The sequence below is a fragment of the Leucoraja erinacea genome, chromosome 31, assembly GCF_028641065.1.
Source record: "Leucoraja erinacea ecotype New England chromosome 31, Leri_hhj_1, whole genome shotgun sequence".
NCBI classification, from domain to species: domain Eukaryota; kingdom Metazoa; phylum Chordata; class Chondrichthyes; order Rajiformes; family Rajidae; genus Leucoraja; species Leucoraja erinaceus.
In genome coordinates, this window is record NC_073407.1 from 10,586,976 (window position 1) to 10,607,081 (window position 20,106).

The 20,106-nt window shown below is 42.2% G+C and overlaps 2 protein-coding genes across 4 annotated transcripts in view; both read right to left on the reverse strand.

The window, feature by feature from the left end:
* Window positions 1-20,106, reverse strand: part of rpl28 (ribosomal protein L28) — an 87,800-nt gene that overhangs the window by 18,285 nt on the left and 49,409 nt on the right. The gene's annotated exons all lie outside the window — the stretch shown is intronic.
* LOC129711899 (myomegalin-like) overlaps window positions 1-20,106 on the reverse strand; it is a 102,339-nt gene that overhangs the window by 3,524 nt on the left and 78,709 nt on the right. For all 3 annotated transcript variants that reach the window (XM_055659901.1, XM_055659903.1, XM_055659900.1), the window contains 13 exons: window positions 19,057-19,289; window positions 15,591-15,701; window positions 14,622-14,921; window positions 11,816-11,938; window positions 11,043-11,159; window positions 10,137-10,326; window positions 9,616-9,728; window positions 8,241-8,498; window positions 6,689-6,811; window positions 4,990-5,240; window positions 3,961-4,104; window positions 2,668-2,806; window positions 1,758-1,804 (listed from right to left, as the gene is read on the reverse strand). In XM_055659901.1, the coding sequence (XP_055515876.1) occupies window positions 1,758-1,804; window positions 2,668-2,806; window positions 3,961-4,104; window positions 4,990-5,240; window positions 6,689-6,811; window positions 8,241-8,498; window positions 9,616-9,728; window positions 10,137-10,326; window positions 11,043-11,159; window positions 11,816-11,938; window positions 14,622-14,921; window positions 15,591-15,701; window positions 19,057-19,289 (2,149 nt within the window). The remainder of the gene's footprint in view (window positions 1-1,757; window positions 1,805-2,667; window positions 2,807-3,960; window positions 4,105-4,989; window positions 5,241-6,688; window positions 6,812-8,240; window positions 8,499-9,615; window positions 9,729-10,136; window positions 10,327-11,042; window positions 11,160-11,815; window positions 11,939-14,621; window positions 14,922-15,590; window positions 15,702-19,056; window positions 19,290-20,106) is intronic.

Consider the following 20,106-nt stretch of genomic DNA (forward strand, 5'->3'; position numbering starts at 1 on the left):
CATGTGGGTTTGTAGGTGAATTGGCCTATGTGAATTGCTTCTAGTGTGTATGCAAAAGAAGGATAGCATACAACAAGAGTGAAAGGGTGATCCATAGTCAGTGTTGACAAAGTGTCTTCATGCTGTATCTCTAGACTGAACTGATATCAACCTTCCACACAATCACCACTGCTTTCCTTTACAGTGCTGTCCCTTCACTGAGGAGTTGACACTTGGCCACACGAGGGCTGAAAGTTCCTCAGTTTGCAACGTCGGCAAGAGATACTTTGGATGCATTGCCTGCAGCCAGACTGCCTCCCGTGTCCAGAATAACACACTCAGGTTCGGGATCTCAGAGCTTCAAGAGCAACCGGAATCATTGGAATCAGGGATGCTGTGTTTTCTCGATCAGATATGCAGGACATGCCTCAGTTACGGAGAGGACAGTGAGCGAGGGCGGTGGTCAGGATGGGCCAGGGCATGGGCAATTCGAGTATGCTGGGGGGAGAGGGGGTTGTAAGCTCCAGTTGTTGCAGGAGATTCTAGGCTGCCGCAGTGAGGGGAAGCATACAGACACTTCTGCAGTTGCTGTTGCAAATCATCCATAACAGGCTGGGTGGGACATCAGGGAGATGGTGCTGATGCATGCTGTGTGTTGGGTGTGGGCGGAATGGAATGAGCCAGAGTCACAGGGCATGACTGTTAGAGACTGCAGATGCTGGAATCTGGAACAAAAATCAAGCAGCCGAGGAACTCACCTGTCCTTTTCCTTCCAGAGATGCTGTCTACCCACCGAGCTCTTCCAGCATCTCTCCTTTTTCTGGGTGAAGCAATTCAGCGGGTGAGACAGCATCTCTAAAGGCAAAGGATGGTCTATGTTCTAGGCTGTGACCCTGCATCAGGAGTCGTGGTACATGTTGATACCAATGACATAAGTTTATCAAAAAAAAGAGATCCTGCAGACAGACAGGGAGATGCGAAACATTTTAAGACTCCTGGTGCTCTGCATCAGTGAGTATAAATGCAGTTGCATTTACACTGGAGATGGTGCAGAAGGGGGAAAAACAGCTGCAGGGTTTGTGTACTGCAGTGGTTTATATGGCATTAATATGCTCTCACAAGAGAATGCACTGCGAAATATAGAAATACCAAACACCGTGGTGTTCTATATAGCAACATTTGTGTACTATAACATTTTAAAGATATTTATAAGGATAGGATGGGTTTAGAGCAACACGAGCCAAACGTGGGCAGGTGGGTCTCATCTAGATGAGACATCTTTGTTGGCATGGTCATGTTGGGCCGAAGGGCCTGTTTCCGTGCTGTATGACTCTATGACCAAATATTCCAGTTGCACCCTATCCTTGCCCTGAACAGAAATAAAAGACCTGACAACTAATTTCCTACATAAAGGACAGGTCAGTGCGTTTCTCATTTAAATCCTTTCCTAACCACCACAATTTTTTGTTGCGATCATCTAAAACTTAATGACCTATGAGAAACATATCAAATAGTTTTATGACAAGTCAAATTGTTTTCTCCATTTCTTCACCACTGTAATGCTGCATCCTGGGTTAGGCCTGCACCGAGATGACCCTGATCATTTAAAAGCGTCAAAGTCGATATTATCAATTGTTCTGCAGTAAGAGTTCTCACTGATGTAAACTGATGTTTAATCAGAAATTCAAACAGGAGGGCCTATTCATAAATGATTACCATCAGATTTAGCCCCACAGTCATGACAAATGTTTATCAGAGTTTTTGAACATGCCACTCACCTCCAGATTTCCTCTCGCTTTCTTCAATACGTCATGAGTTTGTGACACTAGGAGGGAAGGAACATTTTAATTAAAATTAACTCCAAATATCCATGCAACAAATGGGAATTGCAGCTCTAGTTTAGGCTGGTCTGTAACATTGTTTGAACATTATTGAGTGAAGATATTGGGGACAGAATGAACTGATGATGATGGAGTAAACTTAATGGTTGAATGACGACACCGCTAGCAATACTCCAGTTTCCTCTAACACTCCAAACTGTAAATTGCCCCCAGTGTTAGATAGTGCTAGTGTACAGGAATTGCTGGTCGGCGCAGACTCGGGCCGAAGGGCCTGTTTCCACACTGTATCTCTAAACTAAACAATCACACGTCTCCCGCTGAGAAGAGTGAAAGAAAGGAATGTGAAGTGCGTGTAAAAAAGAACAAAATGCTTGAGGAACTCGGGTCAGGCAGCGTCTGTGGAGGGAAACGGGCAGACAATGATTCAGGTTGGGACTCTTCTTTGTCGGGGAGGGTATCAGAGATTGAAATATAATAGACTTGATGAATTCCAGTATAAAGTGCAACCTTGGACCAACTTATTAAAGGTCTGATATTAAACTTGATAACAAGGAACTGTTGGTTATACCAAAAGACACAAACTGCTGGTGTAACTCAGCTGGTCAGGCAATATCTCTGGAGAACTCGGATAGGGGTCCAGACCCAAAACGTCTCCTTTCCATGTTCTTCAGCGATGCAGCCTGCGCCAGCATTTTGTGTCTTTCTCCGATATGAAACTGATTGGTTACTTCCATGATGCACTAGGATTGCTCGTGTCATGACTGTTATCGAGTGTTTAAATCAGTAGAGAAACCTCTCCATGGCCAAGACAACTCAGACAAGTGGCTTGGTCTAGTCAGATACTAACACTGGTCAATGATGATTTTCTCCATGCCCTCCTTCAGCTGGTTTGTCGTACGGAGACGTTTAACTGTGCCATGCAGCAGCCTCTCCTGCTCCGTCAATTTCTTGCGTAGTCGAGAGATCTCATCCTTCACAATATTTTCCTGAAAAAGGGAAAAATAATTAAATGGACTTTCTGCCCATGTGTAATTCTGATTAGTCAGGAATACACCACAGAATATTTAGATGTTAACTGCAAATATTCACAACCTTAATCCCCAAAATGGCCCAAAACTGAATAAAAAGGTAAATTATATCTCAAACACATTCCCCAAGATTGACTGGCTCCGGTTTCTGTGTGGAATCCACCAAACTGCTGCTTTCAACTTTGATTACGATGCTTCCCTTACATGCTGTTGTTACATGTTGTAAATGTAACCACAGCACACCTACGCATGCTCTCCAGAGATACTGCCTCACCTACTGAATTACTCTAGCGCTTTGTGGTGTTTTAAAAAAAAAAATCTGGTCAACATCTTTCAGTCAGAATTAAGAAAGGTTCAAAATCTGGTGAGACATTGAAGGTCTCTCTCCATAAATGCTGCCTGACCTTCTCAGCCTTTTCAGCAATTTGGTTTTATTCTGGATTTCCAGCATCATTTATTTTTAAAACAAACGCCTAACTGGATTCAATCAATTAAATCCCATACAATTACTTTCTGGGTGAAGGTGGAAAAAATGGGAAATAATCAACAATGTTGATTATTTTACATCAGTCCATCAGCCAGGTTTTGTCCCGACCCGACCTCTTTTCCAGTGAATTCAAAAGGGAATTTAGTGCAGTGTAGAGTAGCAATTCAGAAGTACAGTCACAGGGCCAAGTGACCTTTAATGATACAACTGACCAGCATCACACATGCATTTGGATGGTGATCACAGATAAAAATAACCAAAGTGTTAGTTATCTACTGAGGCTGCTGAAGCAAGATCCTGAGAAACCTTCCACGCTGCACAATTCAATGACAAATAAAGGATCTCGATTTCTGTATCAGTTGATGGCATTCAGTTTCCCCATTGATTCATCTGGGCAAGCAAAACTTCTCTTGCTGCTCATCATGGTTCTTTCAAAATCGTTTCACCCCTCACATTACCAGACATTTAAAAATAGAACCAAGGGTTGGATTTCAATTACATCCTTGTATATGAGCTATAGTCTAGTAATTCAATGTATAAACACAAGAAAACATCTTGCACAACAAACATTCTTTGTGTGAAGATTGCATGCCCAGGGATTTTAAAAAGACGGTGTTCTTGCTACCTGCTGATGCTGACTGGAGCTGCCAGCAGGAATGGGCAAAGACACCCTCCAGAAGAGTTTGAGCAAGCGGCTTGCTTCCTTCAGCACTTGCTGCATGCTGCTTACATTTGAAAACAAGTCCTTTAGCAAAGCTTCACCCGGCTCCTGGAAGGAAAAAAAAGAGTACTCATGCAAATGCCAAAAAAGGTGCGTTCAAAACATCATACAAGATGCAAGGTTATGTGTACCAACCATGAACTACCACAGGTTCAGACAAACAGAAAATTAAAACAAAAATCCTGAGAGAATTTGTGAAGGGAGTGATGCTGGAACCTGTCATTGGCACCAGTTCATGTAGCTCCTCACAGCCAGATACAACGCGACTTACTGACAATGCTGGCGCTCACTATTCACAAGGGACTGTGTGCTGTAGTCAGCTGTGGGACAGGGGAGCAGGGAGGAAGAACTTTAGTTGAAACACCTATGATAAGTACAATTTATGATCCTGTGGTTGGAGTATCAGAAGCAAGAGGCATAGGTTTAAGGTGAGAGCAAAGAGTTTAATGAGAAAGGTTTTAAAAAAAAAAAACGTACATAAAGTGATCATCGTCCTGAACTTGCAGTCAGAGAAGGTGGTGAAATCAGATATGATCACTATGGTTAAGAGACATTTATTCAGCCATTTAAATAGGCAATGCATAGAAGGATACTGTCCCAATACAGACAGTCAGGATTAGTGTAGATGGGCAAAACGGTCAACATGATGTGGTGGGCTGAAGGCCCCAATTTAACTGTACAATTGACAAAGAACAATTGGAAAAACAAACCTAATAGAAAACCATATGAAAATGATTTTTGATAAACATTAGACGGTCTGTTAACATCTGAATGTTGAAATTTATCAAGGGCATTGGAGTTAAAGCTCAGACTTCAACATTTTATTCTCAGTTAATGACCAGACCAATCCATCAATTATATCACACTAACCCTGCATGCAAGTGTATGCAACGGTCATTCGTACAGCTCAAATCAATCATAAACCAGGTTTACCACTGCAGCAGTCTGACAAGCAGCATCTCCAAGACGGGTGTCCATTTCATGGAGCAGTTTGCGGCCCTCGGAGATTTGCCTGCGGAGTGCGTTATAATCGTCCAGGAGACCAAGTACACATTGTCCGTCTTTGTCGGCCCATATCCGACGTGCTGGTAATAACCTGGATGGTCTGTGAGACAGGTTTTCCACTGAACTCTCACTGTAATGCGAGGAGCTGTCAAAGTCATCCTTGGGCAGTGCTTTGATTCCTAATGTGAATGGAGAGATTGAATAAAATTAATATACCTAGAGCTGTAAATCTGAAATAAAACAGAAACCGTTGGAAATATTCAGCAAGTCAGGCAATATTTCTAATTCTGCAAAGTCAGCTAATATTTCAGGTCAACGACCTATCACCAGAGATCACTGGAATGACCTGACAATAGTTTTCAATATTTTCTGTAGGTTTTAAAAGAAACCTAATCAGTAACTCTGCGACCGTACTTCATAGTTCGGAGAAAAGATGCACGTGGTGAAACAAAGTAATCAGTGAGTGGGCAAACCATGCAGTTGAACACGTTTCCCCACTCCGTATATTCTTCACTCCCTGAATTAACTTCAGTTCCACAGAGAACGTTACCTTTTCCCTTCCCCTCTTATCCATAAGTAGAACATGGAAAATAAATGAAAATGCAACAGTGGGGGGGGGGGGGGGGGGGGGGAAGACAAATATGCGAGCGTGCAGGTGGTTTGATTGATTGAAAGATACAGCATGGAAGCAGGCCCTTCAGTCCACTGAGTCCATGCTGGCCATCAATCACCCATTCACGCCAGGCCACACGATTCTTTGACTTTGTTCCATCTATAACCATCTAAAAATTTGAAGTCCCTGTGATTGGTGAATCCTGCACCAAATTATCCCGGGACAATGCCAAAGCCTAGAAATTCAATTGCCTGTAGCTGCCATTTCCACCTTTACCAGCAACCGCCCAAGAGTTATATAACTGAAAATTGTTTGTTACTACCGTGAAATATGATAACATCTCTTCTAGTTTATTTTGCATCACTCTGGAAATTCAAGCTAGTATTTCTTATTCCCAATCACCTTTGTAACAGCCACACATGCTGCAACAGGGTGCAGAGGGTGATGTACAGCACCACAGTGCAACTTGAACCCAGAAGTAAGCATATTCAGGACAACAAGGCCCTTAGTCCATTGCGCTGAAGAGTTAGTGCCTGATGTATCTATATCCATATACCTATACCCTAGGAAAACTCTCCTACAACTCTAAGGCATAGGCCATTCAACCCACTAGGTCCATCCCAGCTCCTGGTAGGTCCCACAGATACAGCACTGCCACAGCCTCAGTAACCATTCATTGAGTGAAGTGTTTAATTAGATCTTTTTTAAAGAAAGCTAAACCATATACTTTCCAGAGTTATAGTTGTGCATTTTTATCACTGACCTGTACCTTTTTCTGCATATTTTTTAAGCAAAAGTATTAATCTATCTGGCTACATTTATAAAGCCACCCAGAATTAAAACTGTTGGCAGGTGTTAATGGAACCCTAGTGTAGTCACTCAATTCCAAATATATTTTGACCTGGAATGGTTCAGGTTCTATTCACTGACTGTATTAGAGAAAAAGCTTTTTACTTAATCTCCAGCCTCAACCAACAAAACCAAAGAGAAGACAGACAGCACATTTTTACAGACCTGGGATTCTGAACATGGATCCATCAGCAGCTGTAGGAACGTTGCCAGACTTGGGTGGAGTTGGAAATCCATGGAACTGGAAGTTTTCTTTCCGGTCCTCTGCTGAAGAATCGGCTTCAGAATCTGTTAAGCAATAGCACAGATAGTACAATAATGGCATGAAGAACTGTTCCATTATTGCAGATCAGCGGGCTAATGTGGCTATTTAGACCACTAGATCTATGTCAGCTCTGAGCAGAGAAATTGCTAACATTCACTCCAATTGTAGCCCTGAAACATTCTCTTTTGAAAAAAATGATTGACTTGGTTTCCTTCATCCTTAGTAAGCTAGCAGATTCCAGATCTCAACCCGACTTAAAGTTTCCCACTTCATCCCTGTGGTACCTTTTTGCCCAAAAATGTAACTTTTCGCTCTGCTGCTCGAGACGCGTGCTAATTGACCACTGAAATCAGCTCCCAGGAGAATCGGCTCCTAGGAATGTTGGCACAGCCCTCGGAGTTTTACAGCAACTGCTGCGAGTTTAATTATACAACTTTAAAAACACTGGCAGAAGGTAGATAGTTGTGGCCCCATGGGCCAGTGATCGTGTCAATGCTATCTTTGATTACAGATATTGTAGGTGTGTACAAGGTAAAACCTTCATATTAGCACACTGAAAGGGTAGAGGCATGGAAGACAGTGGGGACGATTGTAGTAGACTTGAAGACAACTCGCAGGAAAGCGCAGGGGAGTGTTGAACATAGGCAGACAACAAGTACTAAATGGGGTACAAATACAAAAACGGTGCAGGATCAGTAATCTGGATGTCTTTGAAGGTGACAATGCAGGATCCCGGGCTTCACAAATACTGGCAAACAGTTCAAACACTGTTGAACTGGGCCTTTCATCCAATTCTAGTCCCAGCATTTTACTAAGGATGTGAAGGCCCTTCTAGGGTACAGAAAAGATTTATAGAAATGATTCCTAGAATGAATGATTTCAGTAATGAGGATAAATAGTTCTTACTTAATTTTGACCTGTTCATATAGCTTAAACAGGAGGATGTTATTTGCATCAGCAGAGGCATTAAAACGATTTAAAATGATGTGCTGGCCCAGCCATGGCTCGTGTGTTGTTTAAAAACCCAGTGAATGTTGTGATCGGGAATGAACTGCCTAAAGTTCTGCTGGATGTTACCTCGGATTACAAAGACAATTAGAGAAATAGTGAATGGAAAACATTTGGAATGCGCCAGGGAATGATGGGTCAGCGTGGACCACACAATCTATCTGTGCTTTAACAAGTTTAGTTAAGAGATTCTTTTTATGGAAGCTAAAAAATTTGAATCTAGCTCTTTCCCCGCAAATACTACCCAATGTGAACATTTCCTGCTTTTACTCCGACTCTTTCTACCTTGTCAGACACCATTTAAGGTTAAATTAAAAGTCTAGTTTTCCCAATATCATAACAGGGCGTTTCCCAGTGTTACAGACCCAAGTTGGAACTTCATTGCTGCAAGATACGATGCCTGCCAAAATAGGGAGTTAACTGAAAAGGGTCATTGTAATTTACCACAATACAAACGTCTTCCTGCAGCGCTCCTCTGTCCGCTTGCCATGAGGTAGTTTATATTAATAGTGGAAGGGCTGCCTTCAGTTCTCAGTTGTCTATTCTGAAGCTGTTCTTCAAGCTTTAGGCGTAGAGCAGTGTTGGTCTGAATGCTTCTCTCCAACTGAATTCGAAGGCAGCGGATCTCTGCCATTAGTTCACTCAGATCAAGAGATCCTTGGACATATTTCACCGACCCAGGGCTCGTGTGTTGTGCAGGTTCTGCAGGATCAGCAAACAAGGCCATTATGAAGGGTTCTAAAATTGCATTAAACGCAAAATATGGAATTAAATTTATTCAGTTTCTTCAAGATTAAAACCCAATTTTGTTTCACAGGATCTGACCCTGCGGTATTCGGATTAAATTAGAGACTAGAAGATAGACAAAAGAGTTGGAGTAACTCAGCGTGTCAGACAGCATCCCTGGAGAAAAGGAATAGGTGACTGAAGAAGGGTCTCGACCTGAAACGTCACCTATCCCTTTTCTCCAGAGATTCTGGCTGACTTGCTGAGTTACTCCAGCCTTTTGTGTCTATCTTTGGTTTAAACCACTATCTGCAGTTCCTTCCTACACAAACTAGAGACATGATTGGAAAGCAAATTAAGTATCAACTTTACAGTGTTGAACAGAATTTTACAGGGGAACCTAGGGGCCAGCCATGTAAGATGGAGTGGAGGGGGTATTTCATCTGTTGGAGGGTGAAAAATTTGTGAGAATCCCCCTACCCCAGAGAGCAGCTGAGGCGGCGTCATTTAATAGATTCAAGGTAAAGACTATCAGATATTTAAATAACAAGGAGAGTGGGAAGAAAGCAGGTAAAAGGAGCTGAGGCCAAGATTGGAAAAGCGGTGATCGCATTGAATGATGAAAAAGCTTGTAGCGTTGATTGGCCTAAACATGCTGTTATCATGTTCTAGATTTAATAAACAGGGCAATCTCCCACTAGTTGCATTTCAATTATACATGAGAAAGACCTAAAGTTTGTCACTAATATTCTAGTCAAAACAAAAATCTGAAGAATCCACTTAGAGTAAAAGATTCAAAATCAACATATCAGTTTCAAAAGGCAATTGGGGAGGCACAAGTATAGGTGGGTGGGGGGGGGGGGGGGGGGGGGGGGGGGGGGGGGGAATGGGTGTGGACAGGTGGACAGGTGGAATAGATTTGATGGGCTGAGTGACGTATAGTCAACTGTCACCATTAGTCAGTCTTGAACAATGATCACAATGCTTTTCTTCTCAATTTCATGAAAAGTAAAACGTCATCGCCTTAAATTAGGGGCTGCAGGGTGATGGCACTGGCGATATGGGGTAAATAAGGCATTAACGTTACAATTACCCGTTTTGTTTTCCTTCAACTGCTCATACACTCGAAGTTCCACCCGTAACAACTGCAGCAGCTCCTGGTTCTCAGTGAAGAGTTGATGCTGCAAATTAATCTCTTGTTGCAGCCTGAAACAGAAGCAGTCGTTTTACAGTTGAAACAATGAAATCATCTGTTTGCATTACACACTCCTTTCCAGCTTCCTACAATTGGTTCTTGCAACCTCTGTCAGATTCCTAAAGCATCTAGCCAGACAGGTGAGATAGCAACACGAAAAGTCCTGACCAGAAACGTCATCTATTCATCTTCTCCAGGCGTACTGCCTGACCCGCTGAGTTACTCCAGCACTGTGTTTTTTTCCACAAAATAACGATGTCCTCAAGACAAATATTAATTATGCAACCAGCAAAGATGGAAAGGTTTCTACTCTGCAATCTGGTCGTTTTCATTCGTTTGAAGTCTCCTCTTCCAACCCCACCAACAAATTTATCGCTGTGCCAGAAACTTTCCTTTTAAGATGAATAAATGACCCTTACCTACTTATTTCTTCATGACTGCAGTGCAATTCATCTTTTAATCGTTTGCTTTCTTCATGACCATTACTCTCTTTGACCTGCAGTTGAGTGCATTCTCTCTTTATACGCTCACACTCGCCACGCAGGCGCTCATTGCTGGCCATCTTCTTTGACAACGATTCCTTTAGTTTCTCATTTTCTCTCTGTTTATCTGCAAAATAAATTTAAAGGTACTGCGATTCTGGACCATGTAACGTACTGATTTTTTCAGCATTTTATGAAAAGTTTAAAATGTTCAATTATTACAAACTGTAAAGATATCACATTTCTCTTCCATTTTAATCGGCAACAATTTAATTTTCAAATTAAATCACACTTAGCACTGACTCCTCAATTCATATTCCACAGGTGATCCTCCATTGCCCTGTGGGCAGGCACTCTGGCATAAAGTGACAAGAAACAATGAGTCGTTCGCAAGTTTCCAATGAGTTTCACATTAAACATAATTAATCATACTAGTTAGGACACGTATTGGTTTGTTATTGTCTTGTGTTCCAAGCTACAGTGAAATACATTGTTTTGTAGGCTGTCGAGGCAAATCATATTTTACATGAATACATCTAGTGCAAAAGAGAAAATAGGCAGTGTTCAGAATATAGTGTTACATCCATAGAAAAAGTGCAGATTAAAAAGTGCAAGGGCTCCAAAAGGGTACACTGGAAGATCAGAAATTCAACCCTGGCTTATGAGGTCCATTCAAGTATCTGATGAGAGCAGAGAATAATCTGGCAGTATCCAATATCTCCTGAAAGCAGGCATGAGAGACAATGGTTTTCTCCTTTTCCAAAAAATAATTCAAGGTATGAATAAAAGCATTGACAATTGCAGGTGTAGCCTGCCTGCCAGTTAATGCCTGCACAGACCCACCTCTGGAGCTTCTTGCCAGCTGCGCCTTTAAAGTTTTGTTTTGTTCCTTCAGGTAATGAATCTCATCTGTCATATGACTGTGCTCCTCAGTACCATGGATGAAAATATTTGTGGATGCTGGAGGATGCAAAATAACATGTTATTAGAACTGCTTATACAAACTACCCAGGGTGCTGTCTGATCCCAAGAATGACGGGTTCCCCTTAGGAGCAAACTGACAGGGAGATTCTCCCCACCGCCATACCAGATGGGCAGCGATCAGGAGCATGGGACTGAGCCTGGAGTTTATATGCGTGTCCTTAAAGGGTTGGCCAGGCTAAATGCAGGAAAAATGTTTCCCATGTTGGGAGAGTCCGCAACCATGGGTCACAGTTTAAGAATAAGTGGTAGGCCATTTAGGTCTGAGATGAGGAAAAAAATTTCACCCAGAGAGTTGTGAATCTGTGGAATTCTCTGCCACAGAAGGCAGTGGAAGCCAATTCACTGGACGTTTTCAAGAGAGACTTAGATTTAGCTCTTAGGGCTAAAGGAATCAAGGGAAATGGGGAAATAGCAGGAACAGGGTATTGATTTTTGAGATGATCTACCATGATCATATTGAATGGTGGTGCTGGCTCGAAGGGCCGAATGGCCTACTCCTGCACCTATTTTTGCATCTGCATCTGCAGTTCTTTCCTACACATTTTTGACCTGCTGAAGAATTAAGTTTATTTGATCAATGAAAACACATCTACGTCCAATCATAACATTGGGACCATGGTTGATGTGCTTACCTGGGTCATTTTCAGCTGCCGCTAGTCGGCATTCCAGTTGTTGTCTTAACCTGTCATTATTTTGGATAGATTCTTCCAAACGCTGCCTTAAGCTCCGTATTTCATGTAGGTGGCCTGCTAAGTCTAAGCACAAGGGTGGGAATTAGCATAATTCACACTTCTTCACCCCAAAATCAATTAGGAAGACTACAATACTTCAGCAGACACCAGGAGGGCAGATCCTCTCTGTCATGATGCATTTCACAGCATGGTCGGAACGGGTCAATGTAAGTGCAGCAGCTTAGTTTAGTTTAGGGATACAGCGAGGAAACAGGCCCTTCGGTCCATCGACTAACAATCATCCATCCGTACACTAGTTCTATCCTGTGCACTAGGGATAATTTACAGAAGCAAATTAACCTACAAACCCGCAAGTCCTTAGAATGTGGGAGGAAACCAGAGCACCCACCCAAAGAAATTCCATGCCGTCCCAGGTGGTCTATGCAAACTCTGTACAGACAGTATCCATAGTCGGGAATAAACCCAGGTCTCTGGCACTGTATGGTAGTAACTCTACCACTGTGCCACTGTCTCACAGCTCCAAGGAACCAGATTCAATCCAGACTGTGTGTTTTGGGCTTACATGTTCTCCTTCTGACAACATCCTTGTAAATATTTTCTGAATCCTTTCAAGCTGGACAATATCTTTCCTACAACATGGTGCCAGAACTGAACACAATATTCTAAATGCAGTCTCACCAATGTGTTATACAGCTGTAACATGACGTACCAACTTCTATACTAGCTCCCTAAAGCTTTGCTCCAAGAACCAATTAAAACTATTTAGTTCTGACAGGCAGCATTAAGGACAATCCCAAAAGATGTTATAAATACACAAGGGGAAAAAGTGGGACCTCTCAGGAATCAAAGCGACCACCTCTGTGTGGAGCCACAGGAGATGGGCAAGGTCCTCAATAAATATTTCTCCTCTATATTTACTGAGGAGAAAGACTGTAGGACGGAGGAACTTTGGGTAGTCAATGGAAGTGTCTTGAGAGCAGTCAGTGTTACTGTCGAAGAAGTACTGAAGGTACTGTTGTGTATGAAGATAGACAAATCTCCAGGGCCTGATCAGATATATCCAAAGACATTGCAGGAAATTAGAGAGAAAATTGCGGGAGTCTTGGTTGAAATATACAAGTCGTCTTTAAATACAGGAGAGGTGCCGGAAGACTGGAGGGTGGCAAATGTTCCTCTTTTCAAAAAGGGCTGCAGGGAAAATGCTGGGAACTATAGGCCGGTGAGCTTAACATCTGTAGTTGGAAAGTTATTAGAGAGTATTCTGAGGGATATGATATACAGGCATTTGGATGAGCAAGGGCTGATTAGGGATAGTCAGCACGGTTTTGTACGTGGGTGGTTGTGTCTCACAAATCTGATTAATTTTTTTGATGATGTGATCAAAAAAGGCCGACAAGGGCAGAGCTGTAGATGTTGTGTACATGGATTTCAGCAAGGCATTTGACAAGGTTCCGCATGGTCGGCTGCTCTGGAAGGTTAGATCGCATGGGATTCAAGGAGAGATAGCTGAATAGATAGTAAATTGGCTCCATAGAAGGAAGCAGAGGGTGACGGTGGCAAGTTGCTTCTCGGACTGGATGCCTATGATTAGTGGTGTGCCTCAGGGTTCGCTGCCATGCCGGTTACTGTTTGTCATCTACATGAGTGATTTGTATGAGAACATACAGGGCAAGATTAGCAAGTTTGCTGATGATACAATAGTCAGTGGTTTTGCAGATAGTGAAGATGAAAGATTGCAGCAGGATCTAGATCAATTAGTCAGGTGGGCAGAGGAATGGTTGATGGAATTTAAGAGAGAGAAGTGTGAGGTGTTGCATTTTGGTATGTTGAACAAGGACAGGACCTGCACAGTAAATGGTAGGCCTCTAGGTAGTGTTGAAGAGCAGAGGGATCTAGGAGTACAGGTGCATGGTTCCTTGAAGGTTGAATCACAGGTGGGTGTTAAATAACAACGTTTTTAGTGTATACATGCACACATTTAAGTCTAAGCTTTTGCTAGTTTCTTTTTAAGGATAAGCCATAACTGGAGGATTAATCTTATCTAAAACCCAAAGATTTGCAGCTCTGGAACCTTTGGCTTCCTTCAATAATCGCTCAAAGTAATTTACAGAAATGCTTAATTATATTTGTAAACCCCTCTTTCTGTAAGTTAATGAGCAACTACAAATTAATTAATATTGTAGTTGAGAGTAACATTTTCTCACACCTGATATACTTGTACTATATTTAAATATTTTATTGGAGAATAATTTGAGTATCGTAGGCAGAGAATACAACATGGACATATTTACATGCAGTTTATCTGCCACTCATTCGAGCTTTCATAACATCATATTCTGCTTTTCACACCAAACGTACTGGCATGTAACCACCTCAACCATTCATCACCAAATTACAAAATTTTGCTCTAACTTGTCCAGAATCCTTTTTTCAGTCTCCATTAATTTCTGCTTGACTATCACCCCAACCTCCTTGATCTGCAAAGGCTCACCATTGTTCAGTGTGTTAGATTTAAAGTCCTTTCTTGATTTAACAGCCCATGTCTGAACACTATTATTTGGATTCTGACCTTTGAACACATGCTTCGCTGATGGCAAAGACTTGAGTCTTGCTCTGATTTTTAACTAGCTCCCTGAACCTTTCACTCCAAGAATCTTTTGAAACTACCAGTTCTGTCAAGTCTTTTCAGTCACCCGGTCCTAAATAATGACGAATAGTTGCAAATAAGTTTTTTTTTTAAAATTACCTTCTGCATTGTGCAGTCCAGGATCATGTTTTCGCTCGGTGGAAACTACAGCTTGCTTGTCTGCTGTTGAATGACGAGGGAAAAAGGCAGCATGGTCATCTGCATTCTGTTGCTTCTGCGTCAAAATGGAGCGATGCAAGTTGAGTTCTGTGTGCAGAGTCTCATTTAAGTCTTCCTTATTCATCAGCTGTTCTCGCAGTGCAGAATTCTCTCTCTCGAGCTCATACAATGTTTGAGCATCAGTATAGCCAACTGGCCAGTCGCAGGTGGGTGACACAGAGGTTCCATCTACATCGTCCACTGGTGAGGCAAAATGGGAAAAAAAGGATCACAGTTGGCTTAAATTCATCTGAGGGGACTGAGAATTTTCAAATGTATTAAAGCAAACAAAAAAACATAGCATGCACTGACGCCCACAGTTCAGGTATCTAACAGCAAATGGTTGCACGAGTCATTGCTGGCTTGTAAAACTATCAGAAACTAAACATTCAGCTTTCCAAATAGCTCAGTTTTACGAGCTTTACTAGAATGGAAAGGTCATCTGAAGTCTATATTACAATTTTTTTTTAATTGAAAATGACAGCTTAGTCAATGTTAAAATATTTTAAACCGTGGTATTAAGAATTAAGAATATTAGTTTCATTTTTTTGTTTTAGAGTACAGCATGGAAACAGGCCCTTCGGCCCACCGAGACCATGTCAACCAGCGATTACCTGCACACTAGTTGTATCCTACACATTAGGGACAATTTACAGAAGCCAATGAACTTACAAAGCTGTACGTCTTTGGAATGGGGGCGGAAATCAGAGCATGCATCAAAAACCCACGTTAGTCATAGGGAGAAAGTTAAAACTTCGTACAGACAGCACCCATCATCAGGATTGAATCCAGGTCTCTGGCGCTGTCAGGCAGCAACTCTACCACTTTGCCGCTCTAAAATATCTGCAGGGTATTTAAATATTTACTAACCACGAGGTTGTGTCTTTCCACATGAAGAAAGAGCAAGTCCAGACCTCTGTCTCTCTTTATTGTGTGGATCACCCTGCAAGCTTGTCCCTGAATTAGTTGCTGGGGGATGACCTAAAGAAAATTCGTAACTTGTAATGAAGTTCATTTAAAAAAGGTTTTCTGGCCTTATAACATCCAATAACATATTTAAAATATACTGGTTCAAATATGCACGTACACTGGGTCCAGTGACTGGAACTCAAACAAATAGATAAAATAACTGGTAGTAATGCTTAAGTGTAACCGCACACTCATATTAAATACTAGGCCAGCTTAACTTGCTCCAACAGTCACTGTAATAAGTTGCGGTAATGAATTGAAATGCTCATATGACAACCTTGTGGGCTGAATCGAATAATATTCCAAAATCATTTTGAAGTGTCAGTTTAAGAATTAAAAGACACTTTCACAAACGATAATGGTGCAATTCAGAATTCTTTGAGATCAAAGACAGCCACTGGAGAAAAAATAATTAAGAATGGCACTTTGTCTACATTAAAACTCGTTAACTTCAGTATACAAGGCTCCCAGTAATGCACATTTACGACTAAAACAATACTTGCATCCGACAACTGGCTTTTTACAAAACGTCACATTGAAAAGTATGGTGTGTTTTGCATACAGACATAATTATTAATATACTATTTAGAACAACAGAACTATTCATCAATATGAAAAAGGTCAGAGCTGTTGGAGAAAGTTCCTGATCGGTTGCCGCTTAGTGCTTCTCCACCTCCCCCACACATCACAATGCACAATTCTAACGTTTTATTTCTCTATAAACCATTCTATTCCATAACTACATAGCTAACGTTGCACGTTGAAACTAGAACCAATTTAGATCAAACGAATTTGCTCTATTTAAGTTATAGGAAATAATTTAGTTTCAAAAAAGTTGACACTTGCATTTTACTTGGTGACACAAAACAAGTGGCACATCCATAAGCACTGGTCCGTCAGAGGCACTCATGTCTTTCTTAAAGAATCACAATCATTGTCTTTTGTTCCCATTTGAACACGATCGCTTTACAAGATTATGTGACAATAAATTATGTAGACTCGAACCATGATGGAAAAGAAAGCACTTGCTAAGTTCCACTGAAAGCTATTCAAGTTTATTTTAAAAAAAAGGATGTGTACATCTACTGCTTGGTTTTTATAAACTCTGCCCTTGTGCATTTATCATCTTCACAAACCAAAACAAAATGCCCATCTACCGGATATTCTGATTGCATTGCTCTTCTCATAGAATTCTTGTACTGCAGTTAAATGAAGACAATTTACAATATTTATTTCTGAATATTCAGTTTTGCTTCAATAAGAAACTAGAACACACAGTGCCCAAAAAACTGGAGTAACTCAGTGGTACAGACAGCATCTCTGGAGTGAAAGAATGGGTGACGTTTCGGGTTGAGACCCTTCTTCAGGTGATCAGGTTGGTTCACGCAGGCTGAGCAAAGTGTTCCGCGAAACGATCGCCCAGTCTGCGTTTGTATAAATCTCACCGATGTATAAGAATCCACACCTTGACCAACGGATACAGTAGATGAGATTGGAGGAGGTGCAAGTGAACCTCCGCCTAACCGGAAAGAACTGTCGGGGTCCCTGGACAGAGTCGAGTATAGCGACAGGTGTTGCGTGTTCTGTGGTTGCAGGGGAAGTACCTGGGGAGGGGGTGGTTTGGGTGGGAAGGGATGATTTAACCAGGGAGTTGCGGAGGGAACGGTCTCTGCAGAAGGTGGAAAGAGGTGGAGATTGGAAAATGTGGCTAGTGGTGGGACCCCGTTGAAGGTGGCGGAAATTTCTGATGATTAGGTGTTGTCTGCGACGGCTGATGGGATGGGAGGTAAGGACTATGTGGACTCTGTCTCTGTTGCGACTAGGGGGAGCAAGGATGGAGTTGCATGGCACCGAGGAGACACGAGTGAGGACCTCATCTATGATGGGAGAGGGGAATGAAGAATGAGGATATCTCGGATTTTCTAGTATGGAACATGTCATCTTGGGCTGATATGCAGCGTAGACGGAGGAATTGGGAGTAGGGGGATAGAGTTGTTACAGGAAGCAGGGTGCGAAGGAGTGTCGTCGAGATGCTTGTGGGAGTCAGTGCGTTTGTAATAGACGTCAGTCAATAGTGTATTTCTTGTGATAGAGACTGTGAGATCAAGGAAAGGGAGGGAGGTGTTGGAGATGGACCAAGTAAATTTAAGTGCCGGATGAGAATTGATGAAGTCCATGAGTTCTGCATGGGTACAGGCGATAGCACCGATGCAGACATCAATGTAATGGAGATAGAGTTCGGAGATAGGGCTTGTGTACGCCTGCAACAGGGATTGTTCAACGTACCCAACAAAGAGGCAGGCATGTGGGTGCCCATAGCTACACCTTGGACTTGGAGGAAGTGGGAGGAGACAAAGGAGCAGTTGAGGGTGAGGACCCGCTCCGCAGAGTAGAGTGTTGGTAGAAGGAACTTGGATTGTTCTGCAGTCGAGGAAGAAATGGAGGGCTTTAAGGTCTTCCTGGTGGGGGATGGAGGTGTAGTGAAAGCAGAAGTCATTAAAGAGACGAAAGGCATGTGAGGTATGCCTTGGACATAGGTAGGAGAGATTGGACCGGGGGGGGGGGTAAGAATGTAGCTAAAGAATGGAGTCGGGGTACGTGGAAATCATTTCCATGGGACAGGAGCAGGCAGTAACAATGGGTGTGCCAGGGCAGTTGTGTTTGTAGATGTACAGGTTTGTATGTGAATTGGCTTCAGTAAAATCATGTTGTTGCTCGTGTGTAGAATAGTGTTAGTGCACGGGGTGACCGCTGGTCAGCACGGGCTCGACAGGCCGAAGGGCCTGTTTCTGCGCTGTATCTCTAAAGTCTAAAGTAAAAGTCTAAAGTGGTTTATAAATCCATGAGAGTATAAACAGGGTAGATTACAGGAAACTTTCCCACATCTGAGGTTAACAAAACAGAAGGATATAGGTTTACTGTAAGAGGGAGGAGATTCAGGGGACCCAAGAGAGGCTTTCTTCACCCAGAGAGTGGCGAGTACCTGAATTGCCGAGTCAGAGAGTGGTGGAACATGGGTCGCTGACAACATTCAGCTGAGTGCACAAATCACATTGAAAGGTATGGGCCAAACATTGGGAGATGAGATTAGTGTGAATGGGTGTTAACTGATCGGCATGGATGGTTCTGTACATATCCAACTCTAAGTGATCAATCATGTTGTGTGGCAGATTGCTGTATATTGAGGGCCATATTTTGCTAAATCACAATGATCACACTGCAGAGGCTAGTTTTATTCATCATGCTTTAGGATGTTCCAAGACCACAAAGCTACTAGAAATGTTTAAGAGACCTACTGAAATTTCACCCAAAATATTAGCTAACAGCTAATTCACAATAATATTCTTCTCAGCAAGAACCAACTTACCAGAGGATTCATGCTTCAGTTTCCTTTGATAGCTCCGCTCTCTAATGCCACGGTTCTTACTTGAGGTTTTACCAATTGATGGCTTAGATGTTGTTGAGCAACTTTCATGTGAACTAATGGAGATTCCGTCCAAAATTTCAGAGTCTGAAGAGACTTGTCTGATGGGTGGCACATGCAACTGTTGCTGCAGGTAATATATCGTTTTATTCTTTTCCTGCACTTCCTTTGCAAGTCTGCAGAAGGAAAAATAGTTAAATGTTTGGTGCAATTTATTATATAAATGTTTCCCCTTAACACAAATCATAATAAAAGTGTTGGATAATAGCAATTTACAGGACTGTAGCAATCCCCAACTCTGAAATCCCAAGCTGACTATTACCAAATGCTACAAAAGGGCATTCATCTCATCATGATCACGTTCACTTTCAAAGTAACACTGCACTGGTAAGCAGTAGAATTCCTTTGTACATAAAAGGTCTTAATCTTCACATTTCAAACTATATCATTTGTTTACTTCGCACCCATTGTCTGGTCAGTGTCTCCCACAGTGTTTACAGGCAAAATGGTATGTTCTACTTATAGACAATAGGTGCAGGAGTAGGCCATTCAGCCCTTCGAGCCAACACTGCCATTCAATTTGATCATGGCTGATCATTCCCAATCAGTACCCCGTTTCTGCCTTCTCGTCATATCACCTGACTCCGCTATCTTTAAGAGCCCTATCTAGCTCTCTCTTGAAAGTATCCAGAGAACCGGCCTCCACCAGAGGCAGAGAATTCCACAGACTCACAACTCACTGTGAGAAAAAGTGTTTCCTCGTCTCCGTTCTAAATGGCTTACCCCTTATTCTTAAACTGCGGCCCCTGGTTCTGGACTCCCCCAACATCGGGAACATGTTTCCTGCCTCTAGCGTGTCCAAACCCTTAACAATCTTATATGTTTCAATGAGATCTCCTCTCATCCTTCTAAACACCACAGTGTACAAGCCCAGCCGCTCCATTCTCTCAGCATACGACAGTCCCGCCATCCTGGGAATTAACCTTGTAAACC